Raw genomic sequence first — 20,891 nt, 5'->3', positions numbered from 1 at the left:
AATAAGCAGCGGGTGCTCATAGTTTCAGAAGCACTGATCTAGACGCTTCTTACAGTATTATTAAAAAAAATTACTAATCTACAAGCAGCATGATAAGATTATAGTAACACATACAAGCACTGACCTATGAATTCTCCATCAATGCTCCAGAGCCGCGCTGCACAGTCTAACGATGACGATAACACAACTTTATCCTCATCTATCACTTCAAGTCTAAACAATTGAAGAAAAACTTGGTTATTGATCCAACATATATTTTAATAAAACACAAAACATTGGGCTCATAATGTGCAATACAAAATAGGGGGCAATGAAAAAAGGCAAGAAAGGGGAGGAAAAGTTGCCTGAAATGTTTTCACGTTGCACAGAATGTGCAGATGCTGAACTTCCACCTGGGTGCTGTCTCTGCGGATGCACACAGACATGAAGCAAGCGCTGCAGTTAGAATACCTTGCTGGCTTATGAGTGAATTTGCACTGAATGTTGTGCCAGTAGCAGACACAGATGTAAGGTGTCAGAGGGCGGTACCCATCGTCGGGCTTCTCCTTCAGGATGCGCTGGCACTTTACAGGAAAATCGTGTCCCAGTTTGCTGTCATGTGTGGGGTGCATCACAGTCACTTGCAGGCCGCAGGCCTCCGCTGTCTTCAGTTCTCCATGATCAGGAACAACCGCATACAGATCAGGGGACAACCGATTCATTCTAACACAAACATTTACTGGACAGTTCAAGTACATCAGATTGTAACATGCCAATCGGGCACAGCACTCTCTGTCTCTTGTTTCCTTAATACAGTACATTTCCATATTTTTTTCCCTATGCTTAATGTTTCTTAAAGCCCAAGTGATTTCCCGTCCGGATTTGCGAGATCCGTTACCTTTCCCTCACATGGTTCCACTTCCAACTCTCTCTGTATGGAAGGGGTTAAGGTGCTCTCCATAACACCTGTGTCGAGCCTTAGGTTTCGGACGTTGTAGAAATGTCTGCACGGAGCCTTGTAAGGCCTCATACTGCCCAGAACAATAAGTACTCCTTGTGCTGTCAGCCCTCTGCACCTTGAACTTGACCTTGTCACTGTCACCAACAAACTCACTGTCTCTATCTAATCAACTATAAGGGAGTAATTTTTTTTCTAGCAACTTACACCCTCCCACTATGGGCTAGTCCCAAACACTTGCTGTATCTGTCCCTAATGTCCTAGCTTACCTACTGTCACTATGTATCTTTATTCTGTGCCTACCCTATGTACATTCTGCACCATACACCACTCATATTGTACATTGACTCTTTACATTACTTATACGTTACACATTACCATAACACAATACATGGCAATTCACATCATATCACATGAGTACCTAACACATTCCAAGAACCACAGGACATAGTTCACACTTCACATGACACAACATATCTGTATATAAAAACGCATGACACTAGTCACATTACGCAATGGTTGTCTTCAGGGGCAGAAACACGACAGTACAGTCCGCTGTAAAAGAACAATATATGGGCCAATAGCTCATCATAAGGCACAATACCACCTGCTTTCGCAAAGGTAGTGAGCCCCTATGTGGCTGCCCAGTTTGCATCAATGGTATGTCCACCAATGGTTGATACCTGTAATTTTGCTTTTTGATTTCTATTAACCCCTTTACAGCCTGTGCCGTATTTGTATGCACAAGGCAGTAACCCCCGGTTCAGTGAGGGCTCCGGCGCTGAGCCCGCACTGAACCGGGCACATGTCAGCTGATTATTACAGCTGACATGTGCCCGCAACAGCCGCGGGTGGAATCGCGATCCACCCGCGGCTGTTAACATGTTAAATGCCGCTGTCAATCTATGACAGCGGCATTTAACAGCACCGCGCCGGAAGCGCGTCACTTACCCCGCCCATCGGCGACCTTGTCACATGATCGCGGGTCACCGATGGGTTGGCATGACAACCCTGGGTCTGCAGCAGACTCCAGTGGTTGTCATGAGCTGGTCACTATGAGCGCCACCTAGTGGTCGGCGCTCATAGCACAGGAGCATTTCTACTACATAGAGGTGATCTGCTGATCATCTGTATGTAGCAGAGGCGATCAGACAAGTGCTGCTTCTAGTCTCCTATGGAGACTATAGAAGCAAGCAAAAAGTGAAAAAAAAATGTTTTTAAAAATGTTAAAAAATTAAAAAAATATAAAAGGTTAAATCACCCCCCTTCCGCCCCATTCAAAATAAAATAATAAAACAACCCACATACACATATTTGGTATCGCCGCGTTCAGAATCGCCCGATCTATCAATATAAAAGAAAATTAATCCGATCGGTAAACAGCGTAACGAGAAAAATATTCTAAATGCCAGAATTACATTTTTTAGTCGCCGCAACATTGCAATAAAATGCAATAACAGGCGATCAAAACATCAGATCTACCCCAAAATGGTATCAGTAAAAACTTCAGTTCGGTGCACAAAAAATAAGCCCCAGATCACGAAAAATGGAGACGCTACGGGTCTTGGAAAATGGCGCCATTTTTTTTTTTTTTAGCAAATTTTGGAATTTTTTTTCACCACTTAAATAAAAAAGAACCTAGACAGGTTTGGTGTCTACGAACTCGTAATGACCTGGAGAATAATAATGGCTGGTCAGTTTTAGCATTCAGTGAACGTGGTAAAAAAAAAATGTAAAAAAACATCTGTGGTATTGCACTTTTTTTGCAATTTCACCGTACTTGGAATTTTTTTCCGTTTTCCCATACACGATATGGTAAAACTAGTAATGGCGTTGAAAAGTACAACTCATCCCGCAAAAAATAAGCCCTCACACGGCATATTGACCAAAAAATAAAAACGCTATGGCTCTGGGAACAAGGGGAGCAAAAAACGAAAATGCAAAAACGGAAAATCCCAGGGTTGCGAAAGGGTTAATCAGGAAATATTTTTGAAGCATAAAGAAATGTGAAGCACTTGTTTTTATTGGACTGGTATTGTTTTGTTCAGAAGGGGTGTCTGAACATTTATCAGCCCACACAGGCGTTTACGTATTTGAGGTTGCATTGCATTTATATATTCACTAATACATTATAGGGGACATTCTTGCTGAACTTTTTCAGCCTCTTTCAATTTAATCATTAAACTTTTTTTGTGTAAGCACTCTTGTAACAAAAAGGATTCTGGTATGAATCACCGCTTTTTTTCCTGTTTGGTTTGAATACATAAAGGATATGGAACTTTTTGATGCGATTTTTTATTTAAAGAGACTCTGTCACCACAAAATCACAATTTAAACTAAGCCTATAGTTATATAGAGTATTTACCCCGTGGAAAGACCATACCCTTTTGCATAAAAAGCATTTTGTGTGATAAGCAAATTACGGTGCTTGGTGCACCCTCAGTGTGGCCAAGAGATTTATTGCAGCACTCTCTTCCCTCATTTAGCATGGGCCATCATCTCCCTCTGTGTTGATTGATTGCTCTCACTTGGAGTAAGAGATGCTGGAAAACAATCTTTCGGCCTCCGCTCCCTCCCCCAGCAAGGACGCCGACTTACTCACCGCCCCCATAGCCCGTCCACGTCGCCAGCCTCTGCTCCCGCTGTTCAGGGTCTGCGCATGCCTGGCAGCGCGCTCCCTGTCTCTTCACTCTTCTAAAGTGTCCACAGCCAATAGCTAGGAAACACTTACTACTTAAGACACCTCTACCTGTTGGGAGGTGCCTGAGCAACATTTGTGTAAAGTTAGTTTATACTAGCCTGCCTATACTTAGGTACCCTTGTCATTTTTGTCTGATCCTGATCCTGTTTTGTTTAACCTGTATCCTGCTTCCATACCTGACCTGACTGCTAACCAGAAGCCGCACAGTCTGTACCAGTGTCAGTGGCCATCCTGTCTGCTATCCAGAAGACGCACAGTCTTTACCCATACCAGCGGCCGTCCTGTTTGCTATTCACAAGCTGCTCAGTCTGCACCAGTACCAGCGGCCATCCTGTCTGCTATCCAGAAGCAGCTCAGTCTGCACCAATACCAGCAGCCGTCCTGTCTTCTATCCTGAAGCCGCACAGTCTGAACCCGTACCTGTTGTCGTCCTGTCCTGCCTGGGATACACAATCCGGACCAGCGTCTTTGACCCTTGGGGTCATCTGCTACTGCTCCAGACACTGCCCTGGAGTGGTACCTGGCAGCTATCTGCCGCTCAAGCCTGACCTCACCATCAGAAGCTCCAGTGAATACCAGATACACACGTGGTCAAAATTGTTGGTACCCCTCGTTTAATGAAAGAAAAACCCACAATGGTCACAGAAATAACTTGAATCTGACAAAAGTAATAATAAATTAAAAATCTATGAAAATGAACAAATAAAAGTCAGACATTGGTTTTCAACCCTGCTTCCACAGAATTTTTGAAGAAAATAAACTCATGAAATAGACCTGGACAGAAATGATGGTACTCTTAACTTAATATTTTGTTGAACAACCTTTTGAGGCAATCACTGCAATCAAACGATTCCTGTAACTGTCAATGAGACTTCTGCACCTCTTGACAGGTATTTTGGCCCACTCCTCATGAGCAAACTGCTCCAGTTGTCTCGTGTTTGAAGGTTGCCTTTTACAGACGGCATGTTTCAGCTCTTTCCAAAGATGCTCAATAAGATTTAGGTCAGGGCTCATAGAAGGCCACTTCAGAATAGTCCAATGTTTTCCTCTTAGCCATTCTTGGGTGTTTTTAGCTGTGTGTTTTGGGTCATTATCCTGTTGCAAGACCCATGACCTGCGACTGAGACCAAGCTTTCTGACACTGGGCAGCACATTTCTCTCTAGAATCCCTTGATAGTCTTGAGATTTCATTGTACCCTGCACAGATTCAAGACACCCTGTGCCAGATGCAGCAAAGCAGCCCCAAAAAATAACAGAGCGTCCTCCATACTTCACAGTAGGGACAGTGTTCTTTTCTTGATAAGCTTCATTTTTCCATCTGTGAACATAGAGCTGATGTGCCTTGCCAAAAACTTCCATTTTTGTCTCATCTGTCCAGAAGACATTCTCCCAGAAGCTTTGTGGCTTGTCAACATGTAGTTTGGCAAATTCCAGTCTGGCTTTTTTATGATTTTTTTTCAACAATGGTGTTCTCCTTGGTCGTCTCCCATGAAGTCCACTTCGGATCAAACAACGACGGATGGTGCTATCTGAGACGGATGCTCCTTGAGCTTGAAGTTCACCTTTAATCTCTTTAGAAGTTATCCTGGGCTCTTTTGTTGCCATTCGTATTATCCGTCTCTTTGATTTGTCATCAATTTTCCTCCTGCGGCCACATCCAGGGAGGTTGGCTACAGTCCCATGGATCTTAAATTTCTGAATAATATGTGCAACTGTAGGCACAGGAGCATCAAGCTGCTTGGAGATAGTCTTATAACCTTTACATTTAACATGCTTGTCTATAATTTTCTTTCTAATCTCCTGAGACAACTCTTTCCTTTGCTTCCTCTGGTCCATGTTGAGTGTGGTACACACCATGTCACCAAACAGCACAGTGAGTATCTGTAGCCCTATATACAGGCCCACTGACTGATTACGAGATTGAAGACACCTGTGATGCTAATTAGTGGACACAACTTGATTTAACATGTCCCCTTTGTCACATTATTTTCAGGGGTACCATCATTTCTGTCCAGGCCTGTTTCATGAGTTTAATTTTTTAAAAATTTGTTGGAAGCAGGGTGGAAAAGCAATGTCTGACTTTTATTTGTTAATTTTCTTAGATTTTTAATTTATTATTACTTTTGTCAGATTCAAGTTATTTCTGTGACCATTGTGGGTTTTTCTTTCATTAAATGAGGGGTACCAACAATTTTGACCATGTGTGTAGATGCTTAGCAGGGCCGGCTCCAGGTTTTCGTGGGCCCCAGGTGAAAGAGTCTCAGTGAACCCCTTTAACACATACCACCATTCATGATGCACAGATACGGCAGAGAAATATAGGTATACAAAACAGGGCCCAGGCTGTCCCATCATCCTTCACATATGCAGATATGCACGCACACACACACACAGTAGGCAGACACGCACACAGGACGCAGACATGCACGCGCACACAGGACGCAGACATGCACGCGCACACGGGACGCAGACATGCACGCGCACATGGGACGCAGACATGCACGCGCACACGGGACGCAGACATGCACGCGCACACAGGACGCAGACATGCACACACATACACACATGCACATGGTACACAGATATGTGCACATACACAAATACGTACACATACAGGCATACATACATATATGAACACAACTTCTTAAAAACACATATAAAATGGGCATAAATATATATAATATATATACACATATATACATATACACAGTTACAGATACTGACATACACAGACATTTACATCATACATGCACAGACACACATTAGAAATATTTTTAATATGGTGATTGGGGAAGCAGGCAACAAGCTTCACTCACCTGCCCCCAGCCTATGTCCAGTCCAGCTCCTCAGGTATGTGGCTGTGCAGGGCTGCCGGCGTGTCACAGATATGGCGCCCTGGACTATCAGAGGGCCCCACTCGCTGTCGGGGCCCAGGCTGCTCCCCCTCAACTGTGCAGGGCCGCCGGCGTGTCACAGACATGTGGCCCTGGAACATCAGAGGGGCCCACTCACCGCCGGGTCTCGGGCCGCTCCACCCGCATCTGTGCAGGATCTCCGGCGGTGTTTGATTGCCGGCACTTCAGACATGGCCTCGCGCAGTGTGTAATACGGCTGTGCCTGGTGGTAATGATGCGGCAGGGGCGACACACAAACACAATTAAAGGCGCAGTGTCGCTCCTGCAGTGTCATTACTACCAGACACAGCTGCACAACGCACTGCATGCGGCCATGTCTGGTGAAGTGCCGCAATCAAGCAGCGCCGGCGGTCCTGGCTGCACAGATGCTGGGGATGTGGACTGGGCTCCGACAGTGAGTGTGCCCCTCTGATGATCCAGCACCCGGACACCTGCCCGGGTGCACCGGGTGCTGACGCCGACCCTGCTGCTTTGTCCCGCACCTCCAGGGTAAACTGGGTCGTAACACAGTGGATCCATGATCCACAAGCATTACAACATCAGGAATGAGTGCGGGTGCTCACAGCTCTCTCTCCTCTCTGCTGTATCAATGCATTCCCCTGCCCTCTCCTCCTCTCTCTGAGCTATGTGCCAACGATGCAGAATTGAAGCAGAAAATTTCCTCAGTGTTTCTGTTCTTGGCAGTAAAAACACTTGCGGATTTTACACGTGTTTTTACATGCAGATTTGACTTGCGTTTTTCAAATGCATTGTGACCTCAAATGCGCATGCGGAAACGCACAAATAATGGACATTCTGCAGATTTTTCCGCAAGGAAAATCCGCTGCGGAAAATTCCACAGCATGAGCACAGAACATGCAGATTTTCATTGGGGATCATGGGGCACGGATTACCAAACATTTTGCAAGCGTTTACGCTGGGGACATTCCGCATCAAAAACACTTGAAAAACGCATAGTGGGCACGCAGCCTTAAACCGCTTCCAGGTCAGTTTGTGTAGCAGAAAACATAATTTCATCCAACAAATGAGCATTTTGCTCATTCGCTTGGTGATCAGCAAGCTCTTTGCACTGCAAGATTATTGTGAAGCTTGCATTCCTATCAAAACTCATTCATGATAATCTGTGTGTTATTAGTAGAGTGAGCGGCCGCAGCAGAGAATAGAGAGAGGTCTTCGAGGCACCTGCTGTTACACTGTGTGCGCAGACGTGGCAGGATTCTTTTAAGTTCAGTTGTCAATCAAGACAGAGAGAGGCAGCTGTTCGCGATAATAGAGGAACCCTAATTTGCATATCATATAAAATGCTTTTTATGCACAAAAAAGGCAATACTTACTATAACAAGACTCTTTATAGGGGCTAAGTCGACTTTATGACTACGGGCTTATTTTAAATAGTGAATTGGAGTGACAAACTTCCTTTAAAAGTATTTACAGCAAAAAAATGTTTTCAATAAAAAAAAATCACCCCTCTGAACAATACTGTTATCATTAGATCAAGCCTGACCACAATGCTGCCCCTTTTGAGAAAAACAATTCCCTTGTGCATCTTGTGTGGCACTCCAGGGGTCTGGTTACCACAGTAATAGAAATATTACATCAGAGAGCAAGTGGGAGGTTTCCTGGTCAGGAGCCCTTAAACATGCAACACCTCCTGTCCCAGACCAGATAGGTGAGGAACCTGCCCTATATAAACTGGATCTGGGGCGGGGTTAGGGAGTGAGAGCCTGGAGTTAGTTCCAGAGACAGGGAAAGTAACAGCTAGGAGCTCTGTAGGAGCCAGGAGCTGAAGACCAGGGACTTGAGCTAAGCAGAGTTCATCCTGGCTGAAGACACTACGACCGGACACAGGAGTCCAAGGCTGTGAGGACTTATATATCCAGCAGCAGAAACCAGCCGGCAGGGGATTTCAGGTTCTCTGGCCATAGGAAGCCCGGAGGCTCAGTCGCACACAAGGGACCGGTACCGCCATCGAGGAGCGGAAGCTACCAGAGGGTCTAAGTCACCAGCCATACGGGTGAGCACCACACGGTATACTCAGGGATGTGGGCTACTTCCAGTCGCTTAAAGCAAGGTAGCCAGGAAGAGTGCAGTCAGATGGGGAGGCCTACAACTCCACCTGGCCAGGGGAACTCCTGTTTGTTCACAGACTGACCAGGCCCCTTATGCTAGCCAGTACTCCCGGGAGGGTCTGCCTTATCATCATCAGTAAAGACCCTGAACTGCACTGCAAAGACTCTGAGTCGTTCCTGCTTCGCCCGTGCACCATCACCCCCATCATCCACACTCACTGCCCTGAGGCTATACTCCTCCCGTGGGGAGTTGTCCCATCCTCTGCTGCGCACACCACACCAGCCTCAGCGGTCTGCCTCGCAGCAGCGGTACACCCTGACCGCAATCCACGGGTGGCGTAGTCGGACAATTAACCTAAAACCTATAAAAGGCTGCCACTGGCCTGACCACCCTGAGCCACGGGACCGGGTCGCCACTACTACTCCCAGTATTGCCCTGAAGTCCGGTCTTGAGTGGCCCACGGCCCAGGGGGCGAGTCAGGTTTTTGGCGTAGTCAGCAGGATTTTGACCAACCCGCCACAAATGGGTATTGCGTGCCTGAAAAAGACTTTGTACTTACCTGAGTGAAGTTTCCCGCCGTCCGGAGCCGTTTCCCGCCATCTTCAGTCGTTTCCCGCCGTCTTCAGCCGTTTTCCCTCCATCGGACGCCATCTTCAGGACGCCGCGCGGGAAGAAGAGGGGTGTGGACGTCCAAACCGCGCGAGACCCGAAGCTCCGCCCCACGCACCGACGCTGCGCAAGGTCCTGGAAGGGAGAGAGAGCGACGCTGACGTCACCAGGACGCGACGCAAGGTCCTCGTCCGGAGCAGCACCAGCGGAGCCGCGGACTACAGAAGAGGATCGTCGGAAGGTAGGCCACGCTTAACTAGGGGGGAGGAAGATGACGGACGCGGAGGGACCTTCTACCACCAGCGCCGCTGCAGCAGCGGTGATGCCATTTACAATGCCTTACATCCCTGGAGCGGCCTGGCTGCCCCAATACTCAGGGGAGTCGCATACCCTAAGCGACTTTAAAGAGAAACTGTACAGCCTATTTAAAGTGTACCCCCTGACGGAGGGAAAAAAGTGAGCATATTGGTAGGCCAGCTAACCGGCACAGCCCAACGTGAAGTAAAGTCCTGGTCAGTCAGGGACAAGGAGACTGTGAAGGAGATCTTAGCCCATCTGAAGGACACTTTTGATACCTGTACCTCAGCAGAGATCAAAATGAGATTTTATGGGTGCAAGCAGCGGGCCCAAGACAGTATAAGGGACTATGCCTTGAATTTGCAGGAGGCCCTGGGAGCTATTAAACAGGCAGACACTGACAGTGTGTGGAATGCAGATGAACTGTTAACTGAACAATTCATTGAGGGTCTGCTGTCCAACGCCCACCGAACCCAGTTACGTGCAATGGCCTTGCAGAACCCTGGGTTACACTTTGCAAAGTTCAAAGACAGGGCCATCCGGGTGCTCCAAGAACCGGCACCGGGTAGCGCTGTAACCCACCGGTGCCCTGCTATTACCTATCACCAGGAGGCGGCGCCCTTGTCTGCAGAGCCTGTGGGAGCTGGTGCGCAGGCTTTGGATAAAGACCCGGCTGCAGACCTGCACCATCAGGTCCAAGAACTGACCAAAAGCGTTGTCGCATTAACCAGGACTGTGCAGTCGTTACAGGTGTCCTCTCCAGGAAGGATCAAGCTGGCCACCAGTCCGGAGGACGTCCTGTGGCGTCGACAGAGGAGGATCCCATCGTCCAGAGGAAGACCCAGCGACAGATACAACGAGGAGGGACAACCCATCTGCCGCCGCTGCAATCAACCCGGAAATATGGCAAGGTACTGTCATTTAAACGGGCACAACCTGGGGCAGAGGGCCAATCCCCAGGCATAAGATCATCAGGCCCATCGAACTGGCGTGATAAATACGTAGGGGGACGTCCAGTCTTGCCTGTGGTACTGGATGGCATTCCTATGAGTGCCCTACTAGACACCGGATCACAGGTAACTACCATCCCTTATGTGCTCTTTAAGCGGTACTGGAATGACTCGGACATAACCCGCTACCCAGATGACGACCTGAGTATCATCGCCAGCAATGGTCAGCCCGTGCCGCAGGTGGGATTCAAAGAGGTGACCATTAAAATCGGTAAAGTTGAACTGGCGGCACAAGGACTGATTATTGTGGACATTGACCGTCGTGAGAGTCACTCTAAAATAACCCTGGGTACTAACGTGATTGAAAATTGTCTTGCAGAGATAATTGTTATATTACAGCCGGTTGCCATGAACGCCAGTTCCAGCCAGCAGCGTGTCCTACAAAAGGAGATCCGGGCACTGATGAAACGGCAACAGGTGGAACTATCTGGTGGTGAGATTGGTAGCGTGAGAATGTGTGACCCGTTCCCTATTGCCATGCCCCCGAAAAGTGAGATGATGATATGGTGCCGGGCAGCTATTGGTCTAAGTGGTAGAGACTACCAAGCAATGGTCGAACCAATCTACTCGGACAGTAGGCCCACCATTTTGACAGCACGGGGGGTGGTCGATGTACGACATGGGAGGGTGCCCGTCCGCATCATAAATATCAGGGAGAGAGAAGTATACCTGCCCCGCTATGCCACGCTAGCCAAATTGTTCACCATAAACCAAAATTCTGTAAAGGCCGTAGAACCCTTGCCTCCATCTCAACCAGAGGAAGGTAACGGCTCTAAGAAACAAATGGAGGACTGGTGTCAGCAGCTGCATTTGGGTACTGACTCCACTCCCTCACACCAAAAACAGGGAGTCTACCGGGTGGTTCAGGAGTACGAAAGAGTCTTTAGTAAACACCCGCTAGACTTCGGGCGAGTAAAAGTGGTAGAACATCACATCCCCACAGGAGACCATCCACCCATAAAGGAAAGATACTGACCTGTACACCCTGCACACTATCAGCATGCAAAGGGGATGTTGTGAGACATAAAGGAGGCTGGGGTAATCAGGGACAGTTGTAGCCCCTGGGCAGCTCCACTAGTTCTAGTGAAAAAGAAAGACAACACCATGAGAATGTGTGTAGACTACAGAAAGGTCAACCGAATCACACACAAAGATGCGTACCCGTTACCTAGGATAGAAGAATCTTTAGCTGCATTAAAATCTGCTAACTTCTTCTCCACTTTGGATCTTACTAGCGGGTACTGGCAGGTTCCTGTAGCAGAGGCGGACAAGGAGAAGACTGCGTTCACCACCCTGATGGGTCTCAGCGAATTCAACTGTATGCCGTTCGGGCTCTGCAACGCACCAGGAACCTTCCAGCGGTTGATGGAATGCTGTCTGGGACACCGGAATTTCGAGATGGTCCTGTTATACCTGAACGATGTCATCGTTTATTCCAAGACTTACGAGGACCATCTGAAACACCTGGCAGAAGTGTTTGACGCCCTGGCAAACTACGGCCTAAAGGTGAAACCCTCCAAGTGTCGTCTACTGAAACCAAAAGTACAGTACCTGGGACATGTGGTGAGTGCTGATGGAGTGGCTCCCGACCCCGATAAGATCACTGTGATTAAGGACTGGCCAAGACCCTCCAGCATAAAGGAAGTGCGGCAGTTCCTCGGGTTGGTAGGCTACTACCGAAGATTCATTCCCGGTTTCACCAGAATGGCAGCTCCTATGCAGGACCTCCTGATAGGCCAGTCCAGGAAGGCCAAAAACCAGAAGCCGCCCTTCAGGTGGGAAAAGCTGGAAGAGGAGTCCTTCCGCCAGCTGAAGATGGCCCTCGCGGGGGATGAAATCCTGGAGTACCCTGACTACGGCCAGCCCTTTATCCTTCACACGGACGCAAGCAACATCGGGCTAGGAGCCGTACTGTCCCAGATCCAGCAGGGGAGAGAACGGGTAATCGCTTATGCCAGCCGAAAACTACGGCCCACAGAGAGAAACCCTGAGAATTATAGCTCATTCAAGCTAGAGTTCCTGGCAGTGGTGTGGGCAGTGACGGAACGTTTCAAGCATTACCTTGCCTCCTCCAAGTTCACCGTGTACACGGACAACAACCCGTTGACACATCTGGACACTGCAAAACTTGGTGCCCTGGAGCAGAGATGGATGGCTCGCCTGTCCAACTATGAATTCACCATCAAATTCCGGGCGGGACGCTCAAATGCCAACGCGGATGCCCTGTCCAGGATGCCGAACTTACCGGACGGAGGGGAAGATCCAGAGGAACTGGAAGAAATCGAACTCCCTGCGTTCCACCGTCATGGGATTACCCAGTATTCCATCCGTGTAAGGGACAGGCACTCTGCTACGTTCAATCCCTTACCCCACTACAGCTGGGCAGAGACTCAAAACAGTGACCCCGCAGTCCGTCTGGTGAAGGAAATGCTGACACAGGCTGATGCCCGACTTGACCCAGATGCCCCGGAGGAGACCAAACAGCTGTGGAAGGAGAAGAGTAAACTGTTTCTCTACAAGGGGAAGCTGTGCCGGAGAACTGTCAACTCCCGGACACATGAGCTGACCTGGCAGGTAGTGGTCCCGAGACGGGACGCGGCTATGGTCCTGGAGGCATACCACAACGGAGCAGGGCACTTCGGATGGAAGAAGCTGGAGTTCCTGTTGCGTGACCGGTTCTTCTGGGTAAACATGAGAGGGGCCATTGAGAGATGGTGCAGAGACTGCGGCCCGTGCAACCTGAGAAGGAAGGACCGTGCCAGCCAGAAGACCCCCCTGCAGCCCATCATCACGAAGCAACCACTAGAACTGGTAGCCCTGGACCATGTGAAGCTGGCTCCGAGTAGGTCCGGGTACGTCTACGCCCTCACCATCGTAGACCACTACTCCCGGTTCCTGGTGGTGGTCCCTGTCAAGGACTTAATGGCTCAAACAGCAGCTAGAGCCTTCCAGCAGCACTTCTGCCGTCCACACGGGTATCCGGAGCAAGTGTTGACTGACCAAGGTCCAGCCTTCGAAGCGGAGATCTTCCAGGAGTTCTGCAACTTGTATGGCTGCAAGAAGATAAGGACAACGCCTTACCACCCCCAAACCAACGGGCTGTGTGAATTTGCCTGTAAATTGTCAATGTTGAAAATGGTTTATGTTTTTGTTGCCTGTTTATTGATTATGTTTCTCTAGTTACCCTGCAGGTTTATTTGGACTGACAGGTTATGGACGCTGAGTAACCGGAACTACATTGTAAATAGTTGCACTTGGTGCCTCTGGCGAAGACGGCCACGGAAGAAAAACTTGTCTGGCGTGGTCCCGTGTGGTCCAAAGTAGTTCACTTCGCCTTGCAGCCACGCCCAGGGCCAACGTTTAGGGTTTGCTTTGAACAGGTCCCCTACTCTGTTCTAAGACTTCACCTTGGGTGATATGGACACCCGGTTACGGGAATGCCGTGACCATCAAGACAAAATGTACTTTTTCCTGTTATTGTTTATACCCTGTTATATTATGTTTCAAAAATGTGTTTAGTCCCGGAGTACTAAATTTCACTAGGGGGGAATGTGGCACCCCTGGGGTCTGGTTACCACAGTAATAGAAATATTATGTCTGAGAGCAAGTGGGAGGTTTCCTGGTCAGGAGCCCTTAAACATGCAACACCTCCTGTCCCAGACCAGATAGGGGAGGAACCTGCCCTATATAAACTGGATCTGGGGCGGGGTTAGGGAGTGAGAGCCTGGAGTTAGTTCCAGAGACAGGGAAAGTAACAGCTAGGAGCTCTGTAGGAGCCAGGAGCTGAAGACCAGGGACTTGAGCTAAGCAGAGTTCGTCCTGGCTGAAGACACTACGACCGGACACAGGAGTCCGAGGCTGTGAGGACTTATATATCCAGCAGCAGAAACCAGCCGGCAGGGGATTTCAGGTCCTCTGGCCATAGGAAGCCCGGAGGCTCAGTCGCACACAAGGGACCGGTACCGCCATCGAGGAGCGGAAGCTACCAGAGGGTCCAAGTCACCAGCCATACTGGTGAGCACCACACGGTATACTCAGGGATGTGGGCTACTTCCACTCGCTTAAAGCAAGGTAGCCAGGAAGAGTGCAGACAGATGGGGAGGCCTACAACTCCACCTGGCCAGGGGAACTCCTGTTTGTTCTCAGACTGACCAGGCCCCTTATGCTAGCCAGTACTCCCGGGAGGGTCTGCCTTATCATCATCAGTAAAGACCCTGAACTGCACTGCAAAGACTCTGAGTCGTTCCTGCTTCGCCCGTGCACCATCACCCCCATCATCCACACTCACTGCCCTGAGGCTATACTCCTCCCGTGGGGAGTTGTCCCATCCTCTGCTGCGCACACAACACCAGCCTCAGCGGTCTGCCTCGCAGCGGCGGTACACCCTGACCGCAATCCACGGGTGGCGTAGTCTGACAATTAACCTAAAACCTATAAAAGGCTGCCACTGGCCTGACCACCCTGAGCCACGGGACCGGGTCGCCACTACTACTCCCAGCATTGCCCTGAGGTCCGGTCTCGAGTGCCCCACGGCCCAGGGGGCGAGTCACTTGCAGAAATCCACATCTTCTTAGAGATACACTGCAAGATGAAAAGTTAACACTGGACTCCTTTTGATAAAGAACCTGTCATGTAAGAAAATGTTATTAATCTGCAAATATGGGTTAATCTGCAGGTTAATAGCACTCCAAAACTGTGCGGCGCCGGCGCTGAACACCTGTGATGTTAAAGGGAATCTGTCACCCCCTGGGAGTTACCAGACCTCTACTATGGGCATGCAAGGTATAGAAATGTAAATCTATACATACCTCTATGCCCCATAGTAGAGGTCTGATTGAAGAGAAAAGTAGTTTTATCTTTTTGGTTTTCAACAGGCTTGGCGTCCAGGGGACGCCAAGCAATGCCCGCCTATTTGATCTGATTATTATTCCCTTAAATCGCCGCCTATCAGCCTAGTTACCATTTTCTCTCCCCCGCACGTCACAGGGCGCTGTGACGTGAGCTTTCCTTCCTCACCTCTCGGCGCATGAGCAAAACACAGCTCTTATAGAGCGCGCTTTGTTTCCTCCCGGCCGGGTTTGTATGAACACCGTGCCGCAGAACACCTTCTTGTTATGCGCCGGGAGTCATTGGAGCAGAAGTCACAGTGAGTCCCCGGCACCTGCGCAATAGAGCACTGCGGCGCTGTGCTCATACAAATCCTGCCGGGAGGAAACAAAACGCGGTCTATAAGAGCCGAGCTTTGTGCATGCGCCGGGAGGTGAGGAAGGAAAGCGCACATCACAGGGTGCGGGGGAGGGAGGGAAAATGGTAACTAGACTGATAGGCGGTGCTTTAGGGGAATAATAATCAGATAGGCGGGCATTGCTTGGCGTCCCCTGGACACCAAGCCTATTGAAAACCAAAACGATAAAACTACTTTTCTCTGCAATCAGACCTCTACTATGGGCCATACAGGTAAGTATAGATTAATTTTCTATAACCTGTATGCCCATAGTAGAGATATCATATCTCCCAGGGGGTAACACATTCCCTTTGAAAAAACACTGTTAACCTGCAGACATGGGGTTAATCTGCAAGATAATAGCTTTCTGAAGTGCCCTGGCGCCTGCACCGAGAGCTCCTAAGGCTTTCAGTCATAGAGGCATGGCTGGCACAGCTTCAGTCACCGCTCTGTGTATAGTGAGTGGCATCTGGAGCTCTCGGTGCAGGCACCAGGGCACTTCAGAAAGCTATTATCCTGCAGATTAACCCCATATCTGCAGGTTAACAGTGTTTTTTAACATCACAAGTGTTCCCTTTAAATAGATTGTCAACAACAATTTTTTATATTAAAACTGAGTATGCGGTGGTGTAAAATTAAAAGAAAAAAAAAAAGATATTCTCACCTACGTGTCCTCAACTGGTCTCCTCGCTTCCTCTTTTTATGGGAGACTGCTACATCCAAACACTGACCATTAAAAAAGTCTGTCTTCAGATTGTAATTAAATGTAAAAGCTACAGCAGTCACATTACATCCCCCGCCACCATTGGTGGGCACAGGCAGTGGTGCACAGAGAAGGGGCGGACCTCTTTTTTTAATTTTACACCACACAGGGCCAAATTTTAATGTAAAAATTAGTGTATAAACAGCACTGTCATCATAGTGACCTACACTCCACAGGTCATCAATATCAGATCGGTCTGACACCCGACATCCCCACCCATCAGCTGTTATCAGCTCTGGATGTAAACAGTGAAAAGGGCTGGAACTATTTAGTGGCCATTCTGGGTACTGCAGCTCAGCTCCCACTCATATAAATAGGAGCTAAGCTGTAGTACCCAGGAACTACCAAGCAGCCAAAAATTTAGGCCGTCCTTTACTGTCTGCATCTGGCTGCACCCGGGGCTCACAACAGCTAATCTGTAGGGTACCTGGTCACACCCTTTCCGCTCTGATATTGATGACTATCATGTGGATGGGTCATCAATATCAATATATCAGTCCTGCACAAGTCTTTTTATTATTTTGGATTGGATTATTTTTTATTATTTTGGATTAATTAGATGGTGGACGGATTTAAGTACATCTCTATGATCCTACAGTCAGAACAAACCCAAGATGTCAATGCTGTAGAAGAGCAATCTAAACAGGTGGATACTGCCTTCCCACGTGACCAGGGTTGGACTGGCCCACCAGAGAACCGGAGAATCCTCTGGTGGGCCCTGGCTTCTCCTTCAGGAGAGTTCATAGTGCAAACCTTGCAGCTGCTAAGGGGCTCTTGAGTGGGGGAGAAAGGTGGGTCCTCAGAATCAAATCCTCTGGTGGGCCCAATGTTCTTCAGTCTGACACTGCACATGACTATTTTTCTTTATATTAGTGCCACGTGAGTTTCGTAAATGTTAGTACTTTGCAGTCACATCCTTCTGCATTGTCTTCGGAACCTTCACTTATATTTTTTTTACGTTTTTGGTCCTTAGAGCCTTCATCTTCATTGCTCTTGTCGGTTTACTCAGGGTCCAAGATATTTTTTTCTTTTATGGAAAATAGAAAAGCTTTTATTTGCCAACACTTGCTTCATGAAATGTTACTGAGTGGGTGGTGTTTACAACAGATTTCCAACGAGATTAGTTTGACAAGAAACACAAATGTCTCCATCTTCTAAAATTAAATGCCAACAAACTCTGGGATGTACTCCAAGATATCTGAAATTATTAATATCAATCAGAGACACCAACTCAGTCATAATTTGGTATTAATCATAGGCATCAAAAATCTGACCTTTACACGAAATATGGATTTCTAATGAGGGCAGTAGAAATCTGCTCCAGAAAACTAGTATCGACAATTGACTGAAATATATGGAGGAAATGCAAATGTGGTTTCATACATAAGAGCAAATAACACTTGACGGCATAAAGGATCTGAGCTGTTCTAATGTGTGTGCATATTGTCTGCCATATTGGAGATTCGTGTATGATACGGATATGTGTATATAGAATTACACTGAATTCAGGGCTTGTTCTATACATGGAAAAATGGGTTTTGTCCCATAAACAACATGGACAAAGACTACACATTACACCCACAGGAGCTTTCATGACCTCCTAATCAAATCCATACATATTAATATGGAGTTCGTTCCCTTTTTGTAGCTATAACAGCTTCCACTCTTCTTTGAAGGTTTTTTTACAAGGTTTTGGAGGTGGAAATTTTGCCCATTCATCTACAAAAAGAACATTTGTGAGACACTGATGATGGAGGAGAAGGCCGGGCTCACAATCTTTGTTCTAATACATCCAAAAGGTGTTTGATGTAGTGATGGTTCATTCACGACCGATCCGAGACAAAGAACCAGCTCTCTGCTGGGAACGATGGTTGCTGGTACCCAAGGAAGAGACACTAAATTTTCTGAGTGGCTCTCACTGGCCGGAAAATGATGGTTTTCGGCAGCTGAAACCCTGCCCATTTGAACTAAACCCTGCCCACTAGTGATGAGCGCAAGTGCTCGTTACTCGACTTTACCGAGGGTGCTCGGGTATGCACTAAGCAGTGCGGGTGCTCGAGTGACATGTTCGGGTCACCGCGGCCGCATTTTCGCGGCTGTTAGACAGCCACAAAACATACGGGAATAGCCTAACAAACACGGGCAATCTCCACATGTTTTGTGGCTGCAAAACATGCGGCCGTGGTGACCCGAACATATCACTCGAGCACCTGCGCTGCTCAGTGCATACCCGAGCACCCTCGGCAAAGTCGAGTAACGAGCACTTGCACTCATCACTACTGTCCACTATTGTTGAGCGAGTATGTATAATTAACCCTTTCAGCGAGCACTAATGTAGCGCCCCGAGGGTTCGGCCGCTACAGGGGTATTGCACCTCTGCCAGAGGTGTGATATTCCACTCCCGGGTAAGAATGGAGTGTGGACCAGGGCTCGGTAGGCTGCATGCATCACACACACCCCATTTCCGGGGGACAACTCAACGGTGCTCCCATTAGACAGTAATGCAGGCACGACAGAACATGTCCCTGGCTGGAGTGGGGAGGGGGGAGGAAAACCCAGTGATGTAGGAGCAGGAGGGGAGGGTTTCTGGGCATAGGTAGGAGCCCATTGGTTGCAAGTCACCTGGGCTCATACACTAGGGGAAGGTATATAAGGTGGGCACCATCTTAGTTCTGGGAGAGTTCAGAGAAGAAGTCAGTGGAGTGAGAGAAGGAGTTCAGCCAGAGAGGGCTGACAGCGAGCTGTGGCTCAGTCTGGGCCCAGCTCCACGAGCCAGGCCTAGGGTGAAGGCCGGAGCCAGAAGAAAGGAACAGAAACAGAAAGGAACAGCAAAGAAAGAGAAGTACCCAAAGTGGAGGGAGGCCCAGAGACACGAAGATAGAAGGAACCCTAGGGACCCAGGAGATTACGGGTGACGGGTTGGCAGAACAGGGTACCAGATCCCAAGTTGGTAGAGGCGACTAATCCTTAACCAAGAACCGGAGGTCGTGGCCATCTCTTGGTGCGACCCCTCGCTACACCTACTAGAAAGGCACACCACATAGGGTCAGGGACGTGAGCACGAAGTGCTCCCAAGAGAAGGCCCACGGGAGCTGGACAGACATAGTGTCATTGGTGGGGCACGGCCAGAGAAAGGAATAGAAGGGAGACCTGTGCCACACTCAGGAATTGCCTGGGGGTTGACCGAGCCCCCGCACCTGGTGGACGCAGCACGGCTTGGGCAGTCATTGTCGGCGGAGTGACTTGGAATATAAAGAACTGTGAGTAAAGAACTTGAACTGCAACCCCACGTCTCTGTGCTTCATCGCCGCACCAGCACTACTAGTGCTGGGACGCCCGAGCACCACCACTCCCATCATCCACATTCCCTGCCCTGAGGCCATACTCTTCCTGTGGGGAGTTAACCCATCTTTAGCTGCACACACCACACCGGCCTCAGCGGACTGCCTTGCAGCAGCGGTACACCCTGACCGCAATCCACGGGTGGCGTAGTCGGACATTAACCACAAAAACCCTATAAAGACTGCCACTGGTTTGACCACCCTGGGCCACAGGACTGGGTCGCCGCCACGGAGACCACAACCCCCAGCATCCCACAAAAGACCCGGTTCCGGGTTCCCCACGCGGCCCAGGGGGCGCGTCACTAACAACCGTGACACTTGCGGACGCAGCGACAAAAAAATAGCCGAGCACGCCAAAATTCTAGGCGAGCACCTGAGCGTGCTCGCCAAAAGAGTTAATGGAACATACTCGCTCAACACTACTGCCCCCCCCCATCGATTTTATTGGCTGAATGCAAGTAAGCGGGGTTTCGGCGGTGGGTGGGCATGGTTTCAGCTTAGTTAATTTAACCTTAAATGTATGTTCACCTATGAACACATATTTAAGAGGGATCCATTTAGGATCCTAAAGAGACGGGTCTTTTTAGTGAGTGGAGCCAAGTGATCGAAATCATCAAAAAGAGCCAGACTGCCCATCACTAGTTTGATGGAGTTGACATCACTGCTTTTTGCTTGTCCACCTAACTGTACAGTTGGCACAATGAGGTCAGACAGGTAACGTTCTCCTGGCATTCACCATACACAGACTCGTCCCTCAGTCTGCCATATAGAGATGAAGTGTGATCCGTCACTCCACAGAACAAGTGTCTACTTCTCCAGAGTCCAGCGGAAGCTGCTTTACACCACTACATCCAACGCTTGGTATTGTACTTGGTGACGAAAATTTTCTTTTACTGTCCACAATGAACTATAGGGATAATGTGGATGTCACATTAAGAGATGATCTCAACCCAGCAGTAATGCTCCAGCCTATGGTGCCATATACAGGCTGCATACGTCAGCGCAAGGTGCAGCTCTTAAATAT

The 20,891-nt window shown here is 48.6% G+C and overlaps 1 protein-coding gene across 2 annotated transcripts in view; it reads right to left on the bottom strand.

The window, feature by feature from the left end:
* The window catches only part of LOC141195600 (cilia- and flagella-associated protein 337-like), a 243,414-nt gene that overhangs the window by 13,472 nt on the left and 209,051 nt on the right, over positions 1-20,891 (bottom strand). For both annotated transcript variants that reach the window (XM_073662494.1, XM_073662495.1), the window contains one exon: positions 125-213. In XM_073662494.1, the coding sequence (XP_073518595.1) occupies positions 125-213 (89 nt within the window). The remainder of the gene's footprint in view (positions 1-124; positions 214-20,891) is intronic.

The sequence above is a fragment of the Phyllobates terribilis genome, unplaced genomic scaffold (assembly GCF_046119375.1).
Source record: "Phyllobates terribilis strain yellow unplaced genomic scaffold, ASM4611937v1 Scaffold_2__4_contigs__length_985480577, whole genome shotgun sequence".
Taxonomy (NCBI): domain Eukaryota; kingdom Metazoa; phylum Chordata; class Amphibia; order Anura; family Dendrobatidae; genus Phyllobates; species Phyllobates terribilis.
Note: the sequence above shows the minus strand (reverse complement) of the source record. Positions and strands in the feature narration are given on the sequence as shown.